General features: G+C 35.3%; 1 protein-coding gene across 2 annotated transcripts in view; it reads right to left on the minus strand.

Annotated features, from left to right (window-relative positions):
- LOC111142972 (nardilysin convertase) overlaps positions 1 to 26,082 on the minus strand; it is a 109,152-nt gene that overhangs the window by 45,975 nt on the left and 37,095 nt on the right. The window contains exons 3-6 of one of the 2 annotated variants that reach the window (XM_022496331.1): positions 24,650 to 24,783; positions 23,652 to 23,721; positions 23,414 to 23,495; positions 22,417 to 22,570 (exon numbers count right to left, since the gene is read on the minus strand). In XM_022496331.1, the coding sequence (XP_022352039.1) occupies positions 22,417 to 22,570; positions 23,414 to 23,495; positions 23,652 to 23,721; positions 24,650 to 24,783 (440 nt within the window). The remainder of the gene's footprint in view (positions 1 to 22,416; positions 22,571 to 23,413; positions 23,496 to 23,651; positions 23,722 to 24,649; positions 24,784 to 26,082) is intronic. The other variant, XM_022496332.1, reaches the window with a different exon arrangement.

Genomic DNA, 26,082 nt, shown 5'->3' on the forward strand with positions numbered 1-26,082 from the left:
ATATCAAGCCACATTACTGTATTATGTTAATGTTAATAATTTATCCCTAGAAAAATCTGAATTTTCTATATTCACAATCATATTACCTACTATGACAGCTATGTATTTTGCTTATTTTTCTTTCTTGCCTTATAGAATGATAAACAGAAGCGATCACAACTTGCATCTCTGTCTCGCATCTGATCTCAACTTGAAAGCTTTCAAGGTTTCACCACTAAATATAAGGCTTGGTTCAAAATATCAAATATCATATCGAGAAAGCTGACATACTCTGTTTGCTAAGAACATCTTCGTGAACAGATACTGAATTTCATCACGTAATTTTTTTTCTACATATATTTTTTTCTTCAATCTGACAATGTGATGGGGGCACCTGGGTGGCTCAGTCAGTTAAGTGGCTGTCTTCAGCTTAGGTCATGATTCCAGGTTCCTGGGATCGAGCCCCGAATCAGGTTCCCTACTCAGCCAGGAGCCTGCTTCCTTCTCTCCCTCTGCCTGCCATCTCCCTGTTTGTGCTGTCAAATAATAAAATCTTAAAAAAAAAAAAAAAATCTGACAAAGTGATAAACTGCATTACCTGATTTTCTCATGTTAACATTACCTCATATTTTCTAATCCAACTCAATACTACTGTATTATCCTTATTAGATATTGCTATTTGTATATAATTATGGTCTATAATTTTTATTATACTATACTTTCTTATATCAAGGTCATGGTATCTCCATAAATGAGGGAGGAATTATTTCTTCCTTCAAGTTTTTAATAGAACTCTAAACCTAAACAGTTTATTTTTAAGAAGATTTTTTCATTATAAATTCAGTTCTTTAAATGATTATAAGATTATTCAAACTTTTTATTGTAATTTCTCCCATGTGGGTTTTATAAATTATATTTCTAAGAATGTATGTACTTCCAGGTTTTTTTTTTTTACTTACTGGTACAGGTATTCAAAATACCTTATTATATTTTCAATATCTGAAAGATTGTAAGTCATATTCTTTTTCATTCCTGGCATTTGCACGTATTTTTTCCCCTTGACCAGTTTTGTGAAAGGCTTATCTATTTTATCAGTTTTTTCAAAGAACCCACATCTGGCTTTCCAGTTTTTTTTTAAACAATACATATTGTTTGGTTCTACTGAGAAATAACTCACAATCTGCAAAATTCCCTTTTAAAGAGTGTAATTAAGCAGATTTACTACATTCACAGGATTGTGAAAACACTAACAATAATTTCAGAAAATTTCATTGCCTCCTAAATCAACTTTGTACTTGTTAACAGTTATTCCCCATCATCCCAGCCCTTGGCGGCTACTACTCTACTTTTGGTATCTGTGGATTTCCCTATTCTGCACATTCCTTATAAATGAAACCACACATTATGACAGACACAAAAGTCCGGCCTCTTTCACTTAGCATAATGTTTTCAAGATTCATTCATGTTGTGGTACGTATCAGGACCTCATTCCCTTCTTATTGCTAAGTAATATTCCATTATATGGCTAGATCATGTTTTATCTATTCATCAGTTGATAGATATTTGGGTTATTTCTACTTAGACCTATTATGAATGTAACTGCTGCTATGAACATCCATGTACAAATTTTTGTGTAGATGTTTTTTCAATTCTCGAGGTTACATACTAAGTGGGGAAGTGCTGGGACATATGATACCTCTATTTAACTTTTTAAGGAAGCACTAAACTGTTTTCCCACATAGCTGTACCACCAGCAATGTATGAAGGTCCTAATTTCTTGGAATATTCACTAGTAATCATTCTTCTTTTTCAAATGGTGTGAAATGGTAACTGATTGTGGTTTTTTATTTTCATTTCCCTAGTGACTACTGACGTTGAGCATCTTTTTCATGTGCTTATTGGCCATCTACATGTGTTCTTCAGAGAAATATCTATTCAGATCCTTTACCCATTTTTAATTCGTAAGTTAAATTTGCATTGTCTTTTATTGTTGAGCTATGAGTTCTAAACATATTCTCTCCTAGTCTCTTGTTGGATATGTGATTCACAAGTAGTTTCTTCTGCGAGCTGTATTCCCACTTTCAACACATGGCAATTTACAGCTAAAAAAGTTTTTGATTATAATGGAGTCTCATTTATCTAGTTTTTCCTTTCTTGTTTTTACTTTTGGTGTCATATCTGAAAAAAGTATTGTCAAATCCGAAGTCACAAACATTTATGCCTATGTTTTCTTCAGAGTTTGTAGTTCTTGCTTTGACATTTAAGTCTATGACTCAATTTGTTAATGTTTGTATCTAGTTATCCCAGTAACATTTGCTGAAAACCTTTTCTTTCCCAATGAATTGTCTTGGCACCCTTGTAACTAACCATTAATGTAATGGTTTATTTCTGAAGTCTGAACGCTATTCCACTGATCTGTCTATCCCTATGCCAGTACCATACCGGTTTGATTACTACACCTTTCAGTAAGTTTTGAATTTGGGAATAGGAGTCCTTCAACTTTTGTTCTCTTTCAAAATAATTTTGCTATCCTGGTCTCTTCTTTTCCACTGACTCTTAAGATAAGCTCACTTATTAATTTCTTCAAATAAGGCAGTTGAAATTTTGATACAAATTAAACTGAGGGGCCACTGGGTGGCTAAGTTTTGATTTTGGCACAGGTCATGATCCAGGGTTGTGAGACAGGCTCCATGTTCAGCAGAGTGTGTGCTAGAGTTTCTCTCCCTCTTCCTGTCCTCCTACTCCACATGCACACACTTGTTCTCTCTCTCAAATAAATAAACCTTAAAAAAAATTAAACAGAACCTGTAAATCAGCTAAGGAAGTATTACCATCTTAACAACATAAAGTCTTAAAATCTATAAACATGAGATGTTTTTGCTGTAATTTGGGTTTTCTTTAAATTTATTTCAACAATTTTTTGTAGCTTTAAACATGCAACTCTTATACCTCCTTTGTTAAAATTATTCCTTGGTATTTAATTTTTTTTGGATGTTATTGTCAAAGGAATTTTTTCTTAATTTCATTTTTGGATTTTTCATTGCTTGTGTACTGAAATATAATTGATTTTTGTACACTGATCTTCTATCCAGCAACTTTGCTGAACTCAGTATTAGTTCTAACAGTTCTTCTGTGGAATTTATAGGATTATGTATAAACAAATTCTTATTATTTGTGGTAGCTATGATCTCTAAAGCTGCCATGACTGCTGAACTAGCAAATCCTAAACCACTATCCTAGGGGAAAATGTGTACATACACACACTATGATCTTAAATCCCAAATCCTTAAATCCTATCTCATCCTAGTAGCTTCAATATTGTATGGTAGTCCTTTTTATTTTGGTAAGACCATAGAAATGTTTACTTTTAGGCACCTGGGTGGCTCAGTCAGTTAAGTGTCTACCTTTGGCTTAGGTCATGATCCCAGGGTTCTGGGATCCAGTCCCACATCAGGATCCCTGCTCACCGGGGAATCTTCTTCTACCCCTGCCCCTACACCCACTCATGCTCTCTCCTCTCTCTGTAAATAAATGAAAAATAGGAAGGAAGGAAGGAAGGACAGAAGAAAAGAAGGAAGGGAGAGAGGGAGGGAGGAAGGGAAAGAAGAAAAAGGAAATGTTTCCTACTTCATTCCTGCTTTTAATAATGAGTCTTCATTTTCAGTATAGCTGGAGGTTTGTCAATTTTGTTCTTTTTCAACTTTTGGTTTTCTCTATTTTCTATACCCTATTTCATCAATTTCCACTCTAAATTTTATTATCCTTCCTTCTGTTTATTTGGGCTTAAATTGTTTTTCCTTGCCTAGTTAAGATTTAAGTTTAGACCTTTCTTTTAAAATGGAGGTATTTACAGCTATAAATGTCCCTCTGAGCAGAGTTTTTGCTACATCTCATACATTTTCATATGCTGTTTTCATTTTCATTAGTCTCTAAGTATTTTTTAACTTCTTTTGTGATTTCTTCCTTTGACCCACTGATTTGAGAGTCTATGGTTTAATTTTTACACATGTAGAATTTTCCAAGTTTCCTTCCATTAATGATTTCCAATTCCATTCCATTACAGTTACAGAACACAGTCTATAATTTCAATGCTTTCAAATTTATTGGGAATTATTTTCATGAGGTAATAAATGTCAATGCTGGAGAATGATCCAAGCTACACTTAAGAAGAATGTGTGTATTCTGCTCACTTTGGATGGAATATCCTATAGATGTCTACCAGTTTATACTGATGTTCACATCTTCCATTTTCTGTTGATCTACCTAGTTGTTGTATGCTTTATTAAAAGTGGAATTTGGAATGCGTAGGTGGCACAGTCAGTGGGGCATCCAACTCTTGGTTTCAGCTCAGATCATGATTTTGTGGTTGTAATATCGAGCCCCATGTCAGGTTCTGTGTTTGGTGCAGACTATGCTTAAGATTCTCTCTTCCTCTGCCCCTTTCAACCCCACTCTTTCTCTCTCTCTAAAATAAATACATGTTTAAAAAAAAAAAAAGTGGAGGGGTGCCTAAGAGGCTCAGTCAGTTGAGCATCTGCCTTCATCTCAGGTCATGATCTTGGGGCCCTGAGATTGAGCCCCATGTTGGGCTCCCTGCTCAGCAGAGAGTCTGCTTCTCCCTCTCCCTCTGCTCCTCCCCTCTGCTTGTGCTCTCTCTCAAATAAACAAATGAATAAATCTTATTTAAAAAGTACAATTTTACACTTCCAAATATTATTATTGTATTGTGTATTTCTCCCTTCAATTTTGCCAGTTTTGTTTCATGTGTTTTGGGGCTTTTGACAGATCAATGTACGTCTATAACTGTTGTATTTTCTTTTTTTTTTTAAAGAGTTTATTTATTTGACAGAGAGAGACATAGCAAGAAAAGGAACACGGGCAAGAGGAGTGGGAGAGGAAGAAGCAGACTTCCCGCTGAACAAGGCACCTGATGTGGGACTCGATCCCAGGACCCTGAGATCATGACCTGAGCCAAAGGCAAATGCTTAACCACTGAGCCACCCAGGTGTCCCTGGTTATACCTTCTTGATGGCTTGACCTTTTTATCATTATAAAATTCCTTTGTCAACAATTTTCATCTTACAGTCTATTTTGTCTGACATTATATAACTACTCCAGCTCCCTTGAGTTACCATTTGCCAGTTATATCTTTATCCATGTTTTCATTGTCAATCTATTGGTGTATTATAATCTAAAGGGTGTCTCTTACAGACAGCATGTTTGAATCATACTTTTTTACCCATTCTACCAATATCTGTCTTTTAATTGGAATGCTTATTCATTTACATGTAATAACTGATAAGGTAGGATTTGTGATTACTTCTTTTTTTTTAAAGATTTTATTTATTTATTTGACACAGAGAGAGAGGTGATCACAAGTAGGCAGAGAGAGATGGGGGGAAGCAGGCTCCCTGCTGAGTAGAGAGCCCAATGCGGGACTCCATCCCAGGACCCTGAGACCATGACCTGAGCTTAAGGCAGAGGCTTAATCCTCTGAGCCACCCAGGTGCCCTCTGATTACTTCTTGCTATTTGTTTTCTATAGATCTTTTACCTTGTTCTCCCTCTATTTCTCCATTGCTGACTTCTTTTTGTTAAAATAGGTATTTTCTTTTCTTTTTTGGGAGTGGGAGGAAGAAGGGACAGAGAGAGAATCTAAAGCAGTCGCCAAGCCCAGCACAGAGCCTGACACAGGGCTCAGTTTCACAAACCAAGATTATGACCTGAGCCAAAATCAAGAGTCAGATCCTTAACCGACTGAGCCACCCAGGTGCCCCCAAAACAGATTATTTTCTGGTGTGCTATTTTAATCCCCTTGTCACTTCTTTTACTGTATTTGAGTTATTTTCTTAATATCTTAACCTATGACAACCATTTTAAATTAATACTGACAATTTCAATTCTATACAAAAACATTGTTCCTATATACCTATTCTTTTACCCCTTTGAGCTACTGTCATACAAGTTATGGCTTTACATATTATATGACTATGAATACATATTTATAACCTTTGCTTTATAAAATTAATGCCTTTTAAATCAGATAGGGGGAAAAAACCTTATAAACATTAAGTATATGTATTCTTTTACATTTATCTATGTAGTTACCTTACCAGTGCACTTTTCTTCATGTGGATATAACTGTCCTTTCATTTCAGCCAAGACTCCTTACAGGTCATATATAGAAGATCTGCTAGTGACAAACTTAGCTCTTAATTTATCTGAGAATGTGTTAATTTTTTTAGTTAGAAGGACATTATTGCTGGATACAGAATTCTTGAGACTTCAGGGAAAGATGGCGGAATAGGAGGACTCTAAGCTCACTTTGTCCAATGGATACAACGTGATAACACATCAGTGTAAATAAATGACCTGAAGACTGGTAAAACAAATTTTCTACAGCTAAATGTAGAGAAGAAACCATATGGAAGAGGGCAGGAAGGGCAGAGTCATGGTTGTGAGCTAAACAAACACTGAGGACTGTCCATGGGAGGGAGGGACACCCGGGTGCATAGAGGGGAGAGAAAGACTCCCACACTGGGGAGCCCACACAGGAAAGACAAATTCCCATAATATTTAGTTTTGAAAAACAGAGGGGCTGAATTTCACAAGTTCTTACAACCAGCAGGACTTAAAACCTGGCACTTGAAGAATCAGTGGGCTTGGCTCCGAGAAAGCTGGAAGAGCAAGAGGAAACGAAGTCCCTACCCCAAAGAGACAGCAAAACAAACAGTCCCACAGAGACAGCATAGAAGCAGCAGTTTGAAAATCACCTGGGGTACACAGGAGGGAGATTTACTAATCTCAGAGCCTGTGCTATATGAACAGGGACCAGTTGGGAGACTTCTCCAGGAACAAAGGAGTTGGGGGGGGGGGCAATTTCCTCCCCCTACTACCAGCCTAAGCACATAACACAATGCTGATACTTGCTACCTAACTTGCTAACATCGCCAACCCACACCTGCATTCTCCTGTGGACATGCCCCTTCAGCCATGCCTGTTCTCCACATCTCTTTCCACAGCAGATCAGGGCAAACTTCACTAACACCCTGCATCCTACATGCTTCTACAGATCTGCCCCCTTTAATACACCCTTGGTGAGAGGCTATCCAATGTAACACCACAAGCCTGACAGTGTGCAAGCAGTACCAATGTGCCGGCACCACTCCAAAGTGACTCCTGCCCCAGAGAAACGGAAAGATAACCACATATACCAGTCACACAGCAGCCCCAACAGTGCGCTGGGAGTAGACAGCTGGTCTGATTGCAGGCCTTGCCCACCAACAAAAGTTTCTCAGGGGACAAAACAGGAAAAGCACTCTAGAGTTTAGGGCTACAGCATCTCTGGCAAACGCTCAATCTGACTCAACTAAAGCCCAAGGTGGCCCCAGACTGGCCCATTAACAGCAAAGGAACCAAACAAACAAAAGAGAAGTTGCATTGCAGACAAGTGGACTAAAGAAAAAAGCGGCTCAGCCACAACAGCAGGACATACACAACACACATAGGAGACACCCTGAAGTACCAGGTTCTAGTGAACAGAGGATACTGCATTACAGGGCATGACCTTTTCTTCAAAAGGCTGTTACTTTCAAGAGCAGGAGACGTAGCTAAATTGCCTAACATACAGAAACAGACTCAAAAAGTTAAACGAAATGAAGAGACAGAGGAATATGTCTCAAATGAAAGAACAGGACAAAACCATAGCAAGAGATGTAAATGAAACAGAGATAAGTAATATGCCTGATAGAGAATTTAAACTAACGATGATAAAGATACTCACTGGACTTGAGAAGACTCACTGAGGACCTCAGTGAGACCCCTTACAAAGAGACAGAAAACATAAAGAACCAATCAGAAATGAAGAACTCAGTAACTGAAATTAAAAATACAGTAGATGGAATACATTTTAGATGAAAAGCAGCAGGTGAATGGATCAGGGACCTGGAACACAGAATAATAGAAAACAATCAAGATGAGGGGAGAGGAAAAAATATAAAATGAAAATGGACTTAGAAAACTTAGTGACACCATGAAATATACTAACATTCATTTTATAGGTATCTCAGAAGAAGAGAGGAATTGCGACAGAAAATTTATTTGAAGAAATAGCTGAAAACTCCCTGAATCTGGGTGAAGGAAAAAGAAATCCAGATCCAGGAAGCACACAGATCCCACAACAAAATCAATCCAAGAAGGTCCAAACCAAGACACATAGTAATTAAAGAGGCCAAAAATAGTGATAGAGATTTTTAAAAGCAGCAGGAGAAAAGAAAAACATTACATATAAGGGAAACCTCATAAGGCTGTTAGCGGATTTTTCATCAGAAGCTTTGCCAGTCAGATGATATATTCAAAGTGCTGAAAGGGAAACATCAGCAGTCAAGAATACTCTATCCAGTAAGGCTACGATTCAGAACAGGAGGAGAGCTAAAGAGTTTCCCAGACAGACTAAAGTTAAAAGAAATCATGACCACCAAAACGGTCCTATTAGAAATACTGAAGGGGACTCTGAGTGGAAAGCAAAGACTATAAATAAGAGTTTAAAAAGTAGGAAACACAAAATTGGTAAAAATAAGTATATCTGTAAACATCAGTTAAGACACTCTCAAAAGAAAAAGATGTAAAGTATGACACCGTATACCTAAAACACAGTGAGGAGAGGAGTAAAGAATGGGCTAAAACTTAAGTGACCATCAACTTAATATAGACTGCTATATGCAGAAGATGTTACACACAAACCAAATGGTAGCTGTAAATCAAAAACTAGTAACAGATTTGAAAAAATAAAGAGAAAGAAATCCAAGTATTTCACTAAAGAAAGCCAAATAATCAAGACAGAAGAGGGCATGAGAAGGAACAGAGAAGAATTACAAAACAGCCATAAAACAAGTAATAAGATGGTAATAAGTACATATATACCACTAATTACACCGAATATAAATGAATTAAACACTCAAATCAAAAGACATAGAGTAATGGAATGGATAAAAAAGCAAGATCCATCTATATGCTACCTACAAGAGACTCACTTCTGCCCTAAAGACACATGCAGATTGAAAGTGAAGGGATAGTTGGGGCACCTGGGTGGCTCAGTGGGTTAAAGCCTCTGTCTTCAGCTCAGGTCATGATCCCAGGGTCCTGGGATGCAGCCCTGCATCCGGCTTTCTGCTCAGCGGGGAGCCTGCTTCCCCCTCTCTCTGCCTGCCTCTCTGCCTACTTGTGATCTGTCAAATAAATAAATAAAATCTTAAAAGAAAAAAAAAAAAGAAAGAAAGTGAAGGGATAGAGAAGTATTTATCACACAAATGGATGTGAAAAGAAAGCTGGGGTAGCAATACTTGTATCAAATAAAATAGACTTTAAAACAAAGACTATAACAAAAGAACAAGACGGACACTATATAATCATAAAGGGAACAATCCCAACAAGAAGATATAATAATTGTAAATATTTATGCACCCAATATACGAGCATAACATAAACATAAAGAAAGTAATCACTAGTAACAGAGTAATAGTAGGGGACTTTGATCTTCTACTTATATGAATGGACAGATTATTCAAACAGAAAATCAACAAAGAAACAATGAATTTGAATGACACATTGCACCAGATGGATCTAAAACATACACTCAGAACATTCCATCCTAAAGCAGCAGAACATTTTTTTCAAGTGCACAGGAATAATCTCCAGATTACATATCAGGCCACAAAACAAGTCTACACAACTTTTAAGACTGAAGTACCATGCATCTTTTCTAACCACAATGCTATGAACTACAAATCAACCACAAGAAAAAAATCTGGAAAGAGCACAATTACATGGACGTTAAATAACATGCTACTAAACAATGAGCGGGTCAACAAGAAATCAGAGAAAATTTGAAAAGACATGGAGACAAATAAAAATGAAAGCACAACAGTTAAAATCTTTGACAAGCAGCAAGCTTTTATAAGAGGGAAGTTTACAGCAATACAGGCCTAACTCAAGAAGCAAGAAAAATATTTCAAATAAGCAAACTAATTTTACCTCTGAAGGAGCTACGAAAAGAACAAGCAAAACCCAAAACCAACAGAAGGAAAGAAATAATAAAGACTAGAGCAGAAATAAACAAAACAGAAACAAACAAAAAGAACAGATCAATGAAACAAGGAGCTGGTTATTTGAAAAAGAAAAAAAAAATCAACGAAATTGATAAACCTTCAGCCAGGCTCATCAAACAAACAAACAGAGGACTCAAGTAAACAAATCAGAAATGAAAGGAAAAATAACAGACACCACAGAAATACAAAGGATTATAAGAGAATATTCTGAAAAATTATTAGCCCACAAATTATACAACCTAGAAGAAATCATTAAATTCCTAGAAACATATAACCTACCAAAACTGAATCAGAAAGAAAGAAAATTTGAACGGAATGGTTACCAACAATTAAATGGAATCAGTAATGAAAAAACTCCCAGAAACAAAAGTTCAGGACCAGACCACTTCACAGATGAATGCTACCAAACATTTAAAGAAGAGTTAATACCTATTCTTCTCAAACTATTCTAAAAAAAGAGGAAGGAAGCTGCTAAAATCATTCTATGAGGCCAGTATTACCCTGATACCAAAAACAGATAAAGACATTACAAAAAAAAGGACGAACTACAGGCCAACATCTCTGATGAACACAGATCCAAAAATCCTCAACAAAATATTAGCTAACTAAATCCAATAATACATTAAGAAAAGCATTCACCACAAACAAGTAGATTTCTGGGGTGCAAGAATGGTTCAATACTTGCAAATCAACTGATTTGTTACATCACATCAACACGAGAAAAGAATTTTAAAAATCATATTATCATTTCAATAGATACAGGAAAAGCATTTGACAAAGTACAAGACCCATTCATGATTAAAAAAAAAAAAAAACCCTCAACAAAGTAGGTTAGAGGGAATATACCTCAATATTTTAAGACTGTATTTGGAAAACACAGAGCTAACATCATATTCAATGGGTAAAAACTAAGAGCTTTGCTCCTAAGGTCAGAACAAGACAAGTATGTCCATTCTCACCACATTTATACAACACAATCCTGAAAGTCCTAGCCACAGTAATTAGACAATGAGAAGAAATAAAAAGCATACAAATTAGTAAGGAAAAAGTAAAACTTGCCCTATTTGTTGATGACATGATACTATATATAGAAAACTCAAAAGACTCCACCAAAAAATTCCTAGAACTGATAAATGAATTCAGTAAAGTTGCAGGATACAAAAATCAATATACAGTAATGCACTGCATTTCTATACACTAATAATAAGCACCAGAAAACTAATAAAACAATCCCACTTACAATTACACCAAAAATAATAAAATACCTAGGAATAAACTTAAGGAGCTGAAAGAACTGTACTCTGAAAACTATAAAACACTGATGAAAGAAATTGAAGATGACACAAACAAATAGAAAGATATTCCACGCTCAGGGATTGAAAGAAAAATATTGTTAAAATGTCCATACTACCCAAAGCAATCTACAGATTTAATGCAATCCCTATCAAAACACCAACAGCATTTTTCACAGAACTAGAACAAATAATCCTAAAATTTGTACAAACCACAGAAGACCCCAAACAACCAATGTAATCTTGAAAAAGAAAAACAAAACCAGATATCAAGATATACTACAAAGGTGTAGTAATCAAAACAGTATGGTACTGGCACAAAAACAAACACATAGATCATTGGAATGGAACAGAGAACCCACAAATAAACCCACGATTATATGATCCATTAATCTTCAACAAAGGAGGTAAGACTATGCAATGGAGAAAAGATAGTCTCTTTAACCAATGGTGCTGGGAAAACTGGACAGCTACCTGCAAAATAGTGAAACTGGACCACTTTCTTACACCATACACAAAAATAAAATTAAAATGGATTAAGCACCTAAATGTCAGACCTGCAACAATAAAAATCCTAGAAGAAAGCACAGGCAGTAATTTCTCTGATACTGGCTATAACAACATTTTTTTAGATATGTCTCCTTATAGAGGGACCAAAAATAACTATTAGGATCACACCAAAAATAAAAAGTTTCCACACAAAGACAGAAACAGTCGACAAAACCAAAAGAAAACCTACTGAATAGGAAAAAATATTTGCAAATGATGTATCTGATGAAGAATTAGTATCTAAAATATATAAAGAACTCAATAAAACAAAACAAATAATCCACTTAAAAATGGACAGAAGACATGAGCAGACATTCTCCAAAGAAAACATACAGATGGCCAAAAGACACATGAAAAGATGCTCAGTATCACTCACCATCAGGGAAATTCAAATCAAAACCACAATGAGATATCACCTCATTGTCAGAATGGCTAAAATCAAAAACACAAAAAACAATAAGTATTGACAGGATGTGGAGAAAAAGGAACCCTAGTGCACTACTGGTAGGAATGCAAACCGATACAGCCACTGTGGAAAACAGTTTAAAAGTTCCTCAAAAAACTAAATATAGAATTCCCACATGATCTAGTAATTGCACTACTGGACATTTACACAAATATGAAAACACTAATTGCCTATGTTTATGGCAGCATTATTTGTAATAGCCAAATTATGGAAGCCATCCAAGTGTCCATCAACAGACAAATGGATAAAGATGATTTTGTATATATACACATACATACAACAGAATATTACTCAGCCATAAAACCAGGAAACCCTGCCATTTGCAATAACATGGATGGATGTAGAGAGTATAAGGCTAAGTGTAATAAGTCAACCAGAGGGGGAAAAAGTACCGTTATGATTTTCATTTATATGTGGAATTTAAGAAACAAACAAAACAAACCAAAAAACAAGACTCTTAGAGAACAAACTGATGGTTACTAAAGGATCAGTGGGTGGAGGAATGGATGAAAACAGATGAAGGGGATTATGAGTACACTAATCTTGATAAGCACTGAGTACTACACAGAATTGTTGAATCAGGGTATCATACACTTGAAACTAATTTAACCCTGTATGTTAACTATACAAGAATTAAAATAAAAACTAAAAAAAGTTTTGCTGTATGTGTAAAAAAAAAAAAATCTTTAAAAAAGAATTCTTGGAAAAATGAAACAAGATGGGATCGGAAGAGAGACAAACCATAAGAGACTCTTAATCTCACAAAACAAACTGAGGGTTGCTGGGGGCTGGGGGGATAGGGATAGGGTGGTTGGGTTATGGACACTGGGGAGGGTATGTGCTATGATGAGTGCTGTGAAATGTGTAAGCCTGATGATTCACAGGCCTGTACCCCTCAGACAAATAATATATTATATGTTAATAAAAAAAAAAATTTTTTAAAGGATTCTTGGTTTATAATCTACGGCAGCTTTAATGTCATACCATTGCCTTCTTGCCTCCAAGGCTGCAATGGGAAATTAGCTGTTTATTAAGATTATCTTGTATAAGAGCTTCTTCTGACTTTTTTTTTTTTTAAAGACTGTTTGAGAGAGAGGAAGCACGTGAGAGAGCACAAGCAAGGGCAGTGGGAGCAGCAGACTCTCCACTGAGCAGGGAGCCCAATGAAGGACTAGATCCCAGGACCCCAAGACCATGAACCCAGCCAAAGACAGACACCCAACCAACTGAGCCACCCAGGCACCCCTGCTTGACTTGCTAGTTTCAATATTCGCTTTATATTTGGCTTTCAAAAAGTTTACTATAATATGTCTTGTGGATGTCATTAAACTTATGCTTTTCTACAATCTGCTGAGCTTCTTAAATATCCAGCGTTCTGAAAAAATGATTTTGATGAGTTTTGTCAATGTTCTCGTTGCTCTTATAGAGGCAAGGCTTTTCAGATGTACTTTTACTTCACCCTTCCTGGTGATGTCAGTTTGCTTTACATTTTAATTTCTGCTCCTATTTTTATCATTTCCTTATACCTTCTTTGGGCATATTTTGCTCAGACTTCCTGAGACTGTCTAGCTCATAAACTTTAAGGCATTCTTCTCTTCTAACATATGCAGTTAGTGGGGCACCTGGGTGGCTCAGTCATTAAGCAGCTGCCCTCAGCTCAGGTCATGACCCCAGGGTCCGAGGATCCAGCCCCGCATCGGGCTCCCTGCTCTGCAGGAACCCTGTTTCTCCCTCTCCCACTTCCCCTGCTTCTATTCCCTCTCTCACTGTGTATCTCTCTGTCAAATAAATAAATAAGTAAAATCTTAAAAAAAAAATAACATATGCAGTTAAGATTATACATTTCCCTTGAAGTATTACTATACCTACATCTCACAATACTCCGTATTTTTATAATTCAATGCCAAATATTTTCTAATTTCAGACATGCTTTCTCCCCCTTTTACCCAGGTATTTCATACTAGTATATTTAATTTCCAAACAAAAGTGGGTGTTCTAGCTATCTTTCTGCTATTGATTCCTAGCTGAATTTTAACAGTGTACTGTGATCAAAAAATGTAATTAATAGGACTCCAGTGTTTTGAAATTTGGACTGAATCTGTGGCTTAAAATATGGTTAACCTTTTAAAGCATTCTATTACACCTGGAAAAATCTGTAACCTGGAAACCATGGTAATGGTTGTTATCTCAATTACTGAAAAGGAAATGTTAAATATCCCACAGAGGTTGGCTATTTATGCATTTGTCCTTATATCTGATTTATTTTGAGGCTATGTTAATTAGATGTGTTCAAATTTAAAACAAATATGTCTTCCTAGTTAAATTTTCAACAACATGAAGTAAGCCTTGAACAACAGTAAATTTTTTTTTGCCTTAAAATACCTATTTTTTCTGATATCAATGTAAGTACTCTAGCCTTCTTTACACTGGTATATCTATCCGCATGATATATTATTTTATGACCCTCTTACTTTCAACCTTTTGTATTTTTATGTTTATATCTAAATCTTGAAAACCAGGTTTGAAAATAATGTTTATCTTTTAACTGAATGTTAATTCATATACATTTAACAGTAATTACTGATATATATGGATCTACATCATCCCCCTCCCCCTTTGTACTATTCATCGCGTGTTCTGTTTCTGTCTCTCCCATTTTTTCCTCTGAATTCATTATTTAAGAGAAATTTTTTTTATTAACCTGAATTTTATTATGAGGAGTCAATCAAATTCAGAAAATAAGGTATTCTAGGACTCTCTAAAACAGTAAAAATGATTAAAAAAAAAAAGCAAAAAGGGCAGAGAACTAAAGAGATGTACTGCTTGCAATGCATGTACCTTGACTGGATCATAGATCAAGACAACTAAAAGAAAAACGGAGGACAATTCAGACTGAATATGCTCTACATATTAGATAATGTAAGGGATGATTAAATTTTCTTAAGGCACTAGTATTGCGGCAGTGCCGGTATTGCAGGAGAATGTCTGTTTCGATAGGAGATGCACACTGAAGTATTTAAGGGTGAAGCATCATAAAGCCTGGTCACTTGGAAATTGTTCAGAAAAAGAATATACAGAGTGAAAGATAAAGCAAGTTGACAAGATAATGTAGTGTGTATTATCTGTACTATTCTTTCAACTTAAAGGTTCAAAAAATCATGGAAATATATTTATTGAGGTATGCCTGGGTGGCTCAGTCATTTAAGTGTCTGCCTTGAGCTCAGGTCATGATCCCAGGGTCCTCAGCAGGGAGCCTGCTTCTCCCTCTCCCTCTGCCTGCTGCTCCCCCTTCTTGTGCTCTCTATCTCTCTCTGTCAAATAAGTAAATAAGATCTTAAAAATATATATACAGATATAGATATAGATACTATGGATTTGTTAAGTGAAATAGTACATATGGTACAATTCTATTTTATTTTATTTATTTGATATACAGAGATCACAAACAGGCAGAGAGGCAGGCGGGGCAGAGGTGGGGGAAGCAGGCTCCCTGCTGAGCAGAGAGCCCGATGTGGGGCTCAATCCCAGGACCCTGAGATCATGATCTGAGCTGAAGGCAGAGGCTTTAACCCACTGAGCCACCCAGGCGCCCAAATATTCTATTTTTGTAAAAAAAAAAACAAAAACAAAACACACATGTATACATACAAACATACACAAAGACACACACACACATATGCAAAGACATATATACTAACTGCTGTAACAAAGGAGCCAAAAATGTCATGACTCAAAGAAGACAGAAGTTTATTTCCTGCTACTATGACAGTCCAAGATAGATGAACCAGATCAGTAGGTAGCTCTCCTCCACTCAGACTTTCAGAGACTCAAGATGATAAGGACTCTGTCATTTTCAACACAAGGTTTTCAAAGTTGTTTCCTTTCCAGCTGAGGTGTAGGGTCAGAGATCATCTTACTTCCACTCACACTTCATTGGCAAGACTTTCCACAAGACTATACCTCACTGCAAGGGAGGCTGAAAATATCAAACTGGGCAGCCATGTCCCAGCTTCAATTCTTACCACTTGAAAGAGATTTATTAGCAAGCAGGTATTCCATCACAGTCATTAAAAAGGGGTCTAAGCTCATGGACTGCCTCTAGCCTAGGGCAGTTCCTACTCATCCTTCGGATCCCAGAAAACACCACTTCTTTCAGAAAGCAAGCCTTCCTTGATTCTCATCTTATTTTGTGAGTTCCCTTAGAACTAAGAATTGGTGCCACCTAACTTATCACTTAATTAAATGTTTTTTAAAAAACAATTCCAAATGTTTTCCCTGTACTGGTTTGGAATTTTTACACTCAAATTCTGTTCTTTTTATTTTTTTTTTGTATTTTAAAAGATTTATTTGAGAGAGAGAGCACGAGTGGAGAGAGGGGCAGAGGAAGAGAGACAGGGAAAAGCAGAATCCCCACTAAGCACAGAGCCTGATGTGGGGCTTGATCCCAAGACCCTGAGACCCTAACTTAAGCAGAAGTCAGATGCTTAACCAACTGAGCCACCCATGAGCCCCTCAAATTCTGTCCTTTTAGAAGTTACCCTAAAAAATATTCCATATATCCTTTTTTTTAATTTTTTTTCATATATCCTTTTAACAATGTCTAATGTTAATCAAAACCTTATCCCCCAAAATAACTTTTCTTCATTTATATTACTCCTGACTGATATACAATTTTGCTTTAATTCTATGTACTTTTTAATTTCACAATTATTGCTTTAAATAATCAACGTTCATTTATATTTACTCATGTAAAATGACTTTCATTGTTCTTTTTTTCATCTCTGACCTTCATTTTCCTTCTACCTGAAATAAATTCTTTAGAATTTCCTACTTGGCTGGTGGCAAACTCAACTGTGTGTCTGAAGATCTATTTTATAATCATTCTTAAAACATATTTTTGCTTGGTGTAGAATTTGTGGTTGGTAGTTATTTCCTTTCAGGCTACTGCAGATATCCCACTGTCCTTCACCTTCCACCACTGCTGCTAAATAGTCATCTAGCAATTTAACTAATATTCCCTTGGAGGAATTTTGCCTGTTTATCTGGCAAAGATTTCCTATATTTGGTTTTCTGCAGGATGACTGTTTCTCCATATATGGATTTCTTTTAATGTGCATTTTTGGAATCTGTTAGATTTCTTTAACATCTGACTTGATGTTCTGAAAAATTTCCAGTGATCAACCCTTCAAATACTGTGTCCTCTCCATTTCTCTCTCTCCTCTTTCTAGGACTCCACTGGACATTTCTGCTCTATCTTCTACACCCCTTTTTCCTTTTCTCTGTATTTTCCTGTCTTTATGTTGTATTTTGAATTTCTTTTGGCCTATCTTCTAGTTCACTAATTCTATCTTCATCTGTACCTATTCTTTTCTTAAACCAATCCATTAAGTTTTCGATTTTAATCATATCTCAGTTCAAGATGTTTTTATTTTTATTTTCCAAATCTCATAGGTCACATGTTACAGTTTCCTATTACTTGCAACTGTATTCAAACTTGTGCCTTCTTTTTTTAAGATTTATTTTAGAGATAGCCTGTGAATGTGGGGAGGGGCAGAAGGAGAGAATCCTCAAACAGATTCCCCGCTGAGCAGGAAGCCTGATGCAGGGCTCAATCCCAAGACTCTGAGATCACGACCTGAGCTAAAATCAAGAGTCAATGCTCAACCAAGCAAGCCACTCAAATACCCCAATGCCTTAATTCTTTAAAACAGAAAGTATAATCATTTTTATAATTTGTGTCTAACTATTCCAATGCTTAAGATCTCCAATGAATTAAAGGTCTTTCTGTTCTCACTCATGTCTTGTTTTGTGGGTCTCCTTACATTTGACTGAATGGTGATCATTTTACTGAAAAGCTATTTATACAAGCAATAATATAAGGCCTAGGATGAAGCATTTTCTTGGGGTTTTTTTTCCCCCTCTTCTGCAGATTTATTTGAAGTACAGTTGACAAAATTATATTTTTTTTCTTTCTTTTATTTTTTTTTAAAGTGGGCTTCATGCCTAGCATGGAGCCCAATGCAATTCTTAAACTCATGACCCTGAGATCAAGACCTGAGCAAAGATCAAGAATCAGATGCTTAACCAACTGAGCCACCCAGGCACCCCCAAATTATATATATTTAGAATGTACAGGGGCGCCTGGGTGGCTCAGTCCTTAAGCAGCTGCCTTTGGCTCAGGTCATGATCTCAGGATCCTAGGATCAAGCTCCACATCAGGCTCCCTGCTCAGCAGAAAGCCTGCTTCTCCCTCTACCACTACCCCTGCTTGTGTTCCCTCTCTTGCTATCTCTCTGTCAAATAAATAAATAAAATCTTTAAAAATAAAAAAATGAAATGTACAGGAGCACCTGGGTAGCTCAGTCAGTTAAAGCATCTGCCTTCAGCTCAGGTCATGATCTCAGGGTCCTGGGATCAAGCCCCATGTGGGGCTCTCTGCTCAGCAAGGAGTCGGCTTCTCCCTCTCCCTCTCAAATAAATAAATAAAATCTTTTATGAAAATAAAGTATATAACATGATGTGATATACATATACTTTGTGAAATTATTACCACAATTAACACATCCATCACCTTACTTAATTTCCTGTGTGTGTGTGTGTGTGTGTGTGTGTGTGTGTGTGTGAATGTTGAAGATCTATTCTCTTAGCAAATTTCAAGTGTACATTACAGTATTATCATGGTCACCACGCATGCTGAACATTGTATCTTCAGAACTTATTCATCTCATAACTGAAAGTGTATGCCCTTTGACCAGCATCTTCCCATCTTCCCAGTATCTAGCCTCTGGTAACCACCATTCCACTCTGTTTCGATCAATTCGGATTTTTTCTTTCTTTTCCTTTTTTTTTTTTTTTATTTGGTTCCACATGGGTGAGATCATACAGTATTTGTCTTTTTCTGTGTGGTTTATTTCACTTAGTTTAAAGTCCTCTGGGTCCATCCATTTTGTTGCAAATGTAAAGATTTCCTTCTTTCTCATGGCTGCATAATATTCCATTGTCTACATCTATCTATAGATATTTCATATATTCTTCTTCCATTTATCCATCAATGGAAGCATTTTCTTTTTAAAGAATTGTGCTTGCTTCTCTCAGGGATCCAAGAATACTACCAATTCTGGACTGTGTTAAATCACAATCAAGGCTTGAAGTTCACCAGAAAACTCAGGCATTCTGAAAATAGGCTGTAATTCCTTTGGATGTCTGATCCATTTCCTCGACCTGAGTCCCAGCTTATTATAAGGGTCTCCTGTTAGATATCCCACTTTGTGGACATCCAAGGCTTTGATATTTCTTGCCCTTGGCCTGAGATAATGATAAAGCCAAGTCCAAATATACTGAAATTAGCAAATGCCACCAGGGCAAAAGCAGCTTTCATTCTCACTTACTTACCAGAGTAAAAATTCAGTCATTTCCTCAACTTTTTACTTAAATGATCCAAGATACTAACAAACAATGTGACTTGTGTGAAGGAATTAGATTTTACTGACATATTAAAAAATACCGGCACACTCAATGTATGCTATATGAGTCCTTTGCAAAAGAACCTAAGACACTTTATTCCTTAGTAATTGTAGAAGTATAATATCATACTTATTACAGTAGATGCAATACTTAATGCTCTACCACTATCATTTGTCATAAATTCATAATTTGATATTCTTATTAATTTCTTCTACTAATATAGTAGTATTCTTATCTGGTAGGTTCTTTTTCTGTAAGTAGAAACAAATATGTAATAATCTTTTGATTTCCTAAAGCCGTCCTTAAATCAGAAATGTACAGAATGAAGAAACGCATCAAGTTCTTTAACTAAACTTTAAACCATATTTCATCAAATCTGAGGTGGTCAGAATTTATTCAACATACCCTTTGCCTAATCTTTTTTCCAATGAAATGGGTTTCTTCCTTATTTTTTTTTTTTTAAGATTTTAATTATTTATTTCACAGACAGAGATCACAAGAAGGCAGAGAGAGAGAACGGGAAGCAGGCTCCCTGCCCAGCAGAGAGCTCGATGTGGGGCTTGATCCCAGGATCCTGGGATCATAACCTGAGCTGAAGGCAGAGGCTTTAACCCACTGAGCCACCCAGGTGCCCCTTCTTCCTTCTTTATATTTAGATATAACCAGATGGGGGTTTTCTTGGCGGGGAGGGTGGGGGTGAGGAGGGGTACTGGTGTGTTTATCTTGGGGGCTATTTTTGTTTTTGTAACAAAATATGAAGTCATGAGAATTCAACCTGACTACTGCTTAAGATTTCTTTACACATACAAAGACCTGTTTGGATTTTGTGAACCTTGGGAACTAAGAACTTTGAAATGAGCAAACATGCAATCATCCTCAGAGTATTCCTGATTTTAAAAGTTCACAGGAAAGATAACCTTTAATATCATTTGCTCTGCCTTCACTGATTTATTTTGTCCCTATCCTTTTGTTTGTTATTTTGGGATTAAATGTTGATTTATAGAAACACTGAGTATCAAATGTATGTGCTATGAGCATGTTCTTAAGTATTCAATTAAAAACAGCCATAAAATAATTCACTGAACAAGGCACCAGCCATATTAGAGATTAATAAAGAAAAACCAGAACGTTATATCCTATGATAGTGTTATCAAGGCAACAGGGTCAATTTTAATGGGATTTTGACATTGTTTTAGCAAAAGAGTTGATAATTTGGGGGTTCAGGAACACATATTTATTTCATTGAAAATAATGGTATATACCTTCAACTTACAGAATTTTACCCAAAAAATTTTTCAGCATCAAATTAATCTCTTAAGGAAAGAGACAATTTAAGAAAACTGAACTTTTGTCATGGTTTGAGAATTTTCTGGTCATTTATGGTAATTTTATGGTAATTTTTTCTATAATGAAACACTATGAATTCATTCAACAAATTTATCTGTGTTATCTATCAAATTCTTGATGCTGCAAAGATATCAACAAAAAAAAAATAGACAAAAATCTCTGCCCTCAAAGGCTTAAATTATACTGGTCAAATTCAAGATTTCTTTTTTTATATTTTAATCTTTTATTTATGTAGAATTTGGCATGAAATGATTCATTTTTTCTAGTGTAGACTTTGGTCTGCATCCTTCTGATATCAAAATTCTACTAATGCATGGACATAAGCTTTCCGGAAAACAATTTTGCAGTAAGTACTGAAAGCTTTAAAAAAATATGTAACTTGAACACATTTTGATACTTCTTATACAACAAAAATAACAGCCAATCCCTTAATATTATGTTTTATAAATTATATAATGATGTGTAAAAATGATATACCTTGTTTAAAAATATAAAAGGATTCACCCATATGTGGAACTTAAACAAAACAAATAAAGGGAAGTAAAGGAATAAATCAAATAACAGACTCTTAACTACAGAGAATGGATGGTTACCAGAAGAAAGGTGGATAGGAGAATGGGTGAAATAGATTAAGGGGATTAAGAGTACACTTATCTTGATGAGCACTGAGTAATATATAGAATTGGTGAATCATTATATTGTGCACCTGAAATTAACACTGTATGTTAACTATACTGGAATTAAGACTTAAAAATTAAAATATAAAAAATATGAATTAAAAAAAAAGGATAAAAAAATATGAATAATATGATCCCATAAACATTTAAAAATATAGATGGCTATATACCAAACATTAACCACAGTTATCTTTAAATGATAAAATTAGAAGCAATCATACCCTTTTTTTGCTTCTGTTTTCTGTATTTTCTACTAAATTAGAAAAATAATTGCAATAATGAGCCACCACAGATTACATTTATGAAACTCAAAGGTGTTTAAGGGTTTCAGTTTAATCTTCAATACAAAGACTAAGTATTATAGAACAGGAACCAAGGACATTTAATAATTTGCTCATTTCTCCAAATAAAGTACTATGACAATTCTACAGAGTTAGAGTACTGCTTAGAAAGAAATACCAGAGAACAACATCCACTATTACCATTTGTAAGGTGTCTTTAGATAATTAAAATAAATATACATTTTGAGTTAGTTACCTGTCCAGGGCTTCCTTGAAGTATTTTCTCTGGACATCAAATTGAAAGACTGTACGTTCACAATCAGTTGAAGCATTATCACTACCCCCATGTTTCTTCAGGAAGGCATCAAATCCATTTTCATCTGGGTATTTCAAACTACCCATGAACACCACTAAGTGGAAAGAACACAAAGTCACAGAAGACAAAGATATAAGACAATGTTTTTATTATCAAGGATAAAATTTCTCAAATGCAAAAAAAACTGGAAGAAAATATACCAACATGTTAACAATGGTTGTGTCTCCATAATACTTTCTTCATTTTATTTGTTTTTGTAATTTTCTATAATGCTCATATATTAGTTTTATACTAAAAAAAACTAAGCATAAAAAAACTAAGAAACATTAAAATGCAAACAACATAAGCATGTATGCAGATTGTTATTATAATAACTCCTAAGGAGAGAAGTTTACCCTCAATTAGCTTAGAAAATCAAAACAAAAATAATTCAAGAAAACAAACATGGATTAAAATATCTGTCTCTATTTATATAGCATCCACACAGGTTTTATTTAGGTACATTTATAGTTAAACCAAAGATTTTGTTTTGTTTTGATATTAATCAAGTTTTTTTAATTTTCTGTATTTCTATAATGCTTTGACATCTCGGGGACTTGCTAACCGTGGGAGAGACAGCCCTTCCCAAAGTTAAAGACTAGATTTCTAGAGACAGGCAATTATCTGCTGATCTGTTGGCCTTAGCATACCTGAACAATAATAAAATCTACATGTTAAAATATTCTTCTAAGTGGTTTCATCCTAATCCACAAAACTAATATGGTTAAGGAGATTAAATTTAAGTCTTCAGCTATAATATTCATAAATATTTTTTCTTAGCCTTTTACCTTGTTAAACATATCATACTTTATCAAACCAGTTACTCATCTTTGAAATCAATTCATACAAATCTGAAGGAAAAAACACACTCAGGAATGATATTTTACAAAGATCTTACTGTGTTCCAAAAAGTGTGCCAGCCCGGGCAGGTCATCCGGATCAGCAAAACTCCCAACTCCAACACAAAGAGCTGCTGCAGACTGGAATAAGTAGAACACATACAAATAGTGAGTCAATCCTAAAGAAATAATACTGTCATCACATATTAAGGATTCACTTGGAGACTGATGGTTTCCAACAGAAAGTAATAAAATTCTTTCCCTGAGTATCAGGAGGAGCAGCAAAGTGAAACTCACCAGAACTGTGTCAGTTTCACCCTGCTGCTCCTCCTCTTGCCATCCTGCCAAATGCTGAACAGGTGCAGACCTAAGGGAAAAAGCAGAAACAGAAAAAAAAAAAGGTGGGGGAAGGGGACTAGCCAGCCTACCAAATATCATTTCTTGCCAGCATTTCAGAGTTCTGAACCAAGTCATATTTCCTTATTTATTAGATTTCAGAAATCTGCATAAGTAATATGTCTAGCAATTAGCAATTAAAGACTCGTAGCAATTAAAGACTCTGTGTTCAGTAACTCAGTTACTAGATGTGAGACTTCTCAGTGTTATTCAAAAATTTTCATTTTTATTAAAATGGTAAATACATGTCAGGAAAACATCTAATAAAGAAAATAAGTAAATGGTTAAAAAAGAAAATCTTTATTAAAAATCTATAGAACTTTAAAGAGGCTTTTTAGTTCTTCACGTCTTCATATACAGAATACATATATCAATAGATATTCCCCCAATACCTTCGGCAAATCAAAGGTTTTTAACAAATTAGATCGTCAAGAGGTATACCACTTAAAAATGATTAGGTTTGTCACTTAGAAATGATTAGGTACACCACTTAAAATGATTAGGGTATACCATTATGTCATTGTAAATTAAAAGACACAAAACAGGAGGGGAAAATAAGTCAATCTGAATCCTTGAGGATAGGAAGCTGAATTATTAACTTCCCCAACTTTTTCAAATATCAATTTTAAAAGGCTAACATATTTGGCATCAAAGAGCGTTTTGATAAATGGTTACTCTTTTAGAAAGAGAACTCTTAAGAAATAGCATGTTCCTGATATGAAGTTTAACCATGTGTCAGATAGTGAAAATATGTTTTTAGAAGAACCAAACAGCCTCGTTTGATAATGTAAATCCCATTTTGTAGACGTAGGCACATAAACTCAGTTAAAACATGGGGGAATATCCACTTCTTCGAACCACAGTCTAACCTGTTCTATGATGTTTAATAGGTGCCTAACCTGCTTTCAGCTCCAACTACCCCATAAAGATTTCTTGTCTTGACCAGCAGGGCTGAAGACATTTTTGTATAAGTTGACTTAAACCACAGTCTATCAGTCAGCTTTGACCACAGCAAAAACAGGCTCTGCGATTGCTAGAAAAGAAATTCATACTTGAGAATTATCTACCCAAGAAATTCATACTTGAGAAATTCATACTGGAGAACTGACTTAAGAAAACCCTGAACAAATCATTAATTCTATATATATCATACTTAAATTTCAACCTTTTTAATTTATCAAAACTTTCAGACCAAGAACAACTTCCTTTCAGGATGAGGAAAATGGAGGGGGATGAAAATGATCCTCAGAAAAGTAGTTAACTTCTTAATTACGTAAATGTTCTCCAAAAACCTCAAAATTATTTCCTTCTACTTCTTTTACTAATTCTCATATTTACCTTAAACAAGGTCCACATTTTTCCAATAAAAATTAATCATAAAACCAATGCAAAACCCTAAACTACTCTTAAGGCACTTCTTATCTTGCCTATCTAACTTTATTTCCCTTTTGCAGATACTTATTCATTCAACGAATATAAACCATTTCTAATGTTACAATCATAGGACCTTTCCTTTCACGAGTGTAACCACTGCATCTGAACAATTTGATTTCATCTTCAAACTACATTAGGTTCCTGCATTCCTTTCTAAAATGATACAGAACACTAGCTATTGATATCTCATGAGGCAATATATCATACTGAGTTTTCAGAAAAGAAAGGCAGCTTTAAGCCATTTTTAAATGATCACTATAATCTGATCTTGATGCTCTAGAAAAGGGAAACATTTATAGAGTTTGATCCACCTAAACAAAATAAAAAGGGGTACCAAAATACTGGATGCACATCTTCATTTGTCAAAGGGGTTCACAACTGCTACATAAATCTAAGGTATTTTATTACATCTTGACAATAAAACTGACTGTCAAAACAAGCTTTTAATTTAACCCTAGAGTTTTGCTTATCAGTTGACAGAAGACATAAAGAAGTTCAAAGCATGGGAAAAGTAATTAATAGATACGTACAGAAACTTTCAGACAGGAAATATTCAGTTATGAAGTTATGACATAATCAGTTTTAGAGCTAAAATTGACCTTAAAAATTATGTATATAATCTAGGGACACCTGGCTGGCTCAGCCAGTAGATCATGCAACTCTTGATCTCAAGATCAAGTAATTTCAAGCCCCACATTGGGTAGAGAGACTACTCTAAAAAAAAAAAAAAACCTTTAAAAAATTATGTAAATAATCTAATTTTTTTGTTTTAGAAATGAGAAAATGAAAAGGCATAAAACCATCCAAATAGAAACAGAGACAGAATTAGAACTCAGGTTTCCTGACTGTGGATGTTCTTTCTACTCTGTAACTTTTATCATTTCTTCCTTTCTTTTAT

This window comes from Enhydra lutris, unplaced genomic scaffold (genome assembly GCF_002288905.1).
Source record: "Enhydra lutris kenyoni isolate GAN:26980312 unplaced genomic scaffold, ASM228890v2 scaffoldscaffold9, whole genome shotgun sequence".
NCBI lineage: Eukaryota > Metazoa > Chordata > Mammalia > Carnivora > Mustelidae > Enhydra > Enhydra lutris.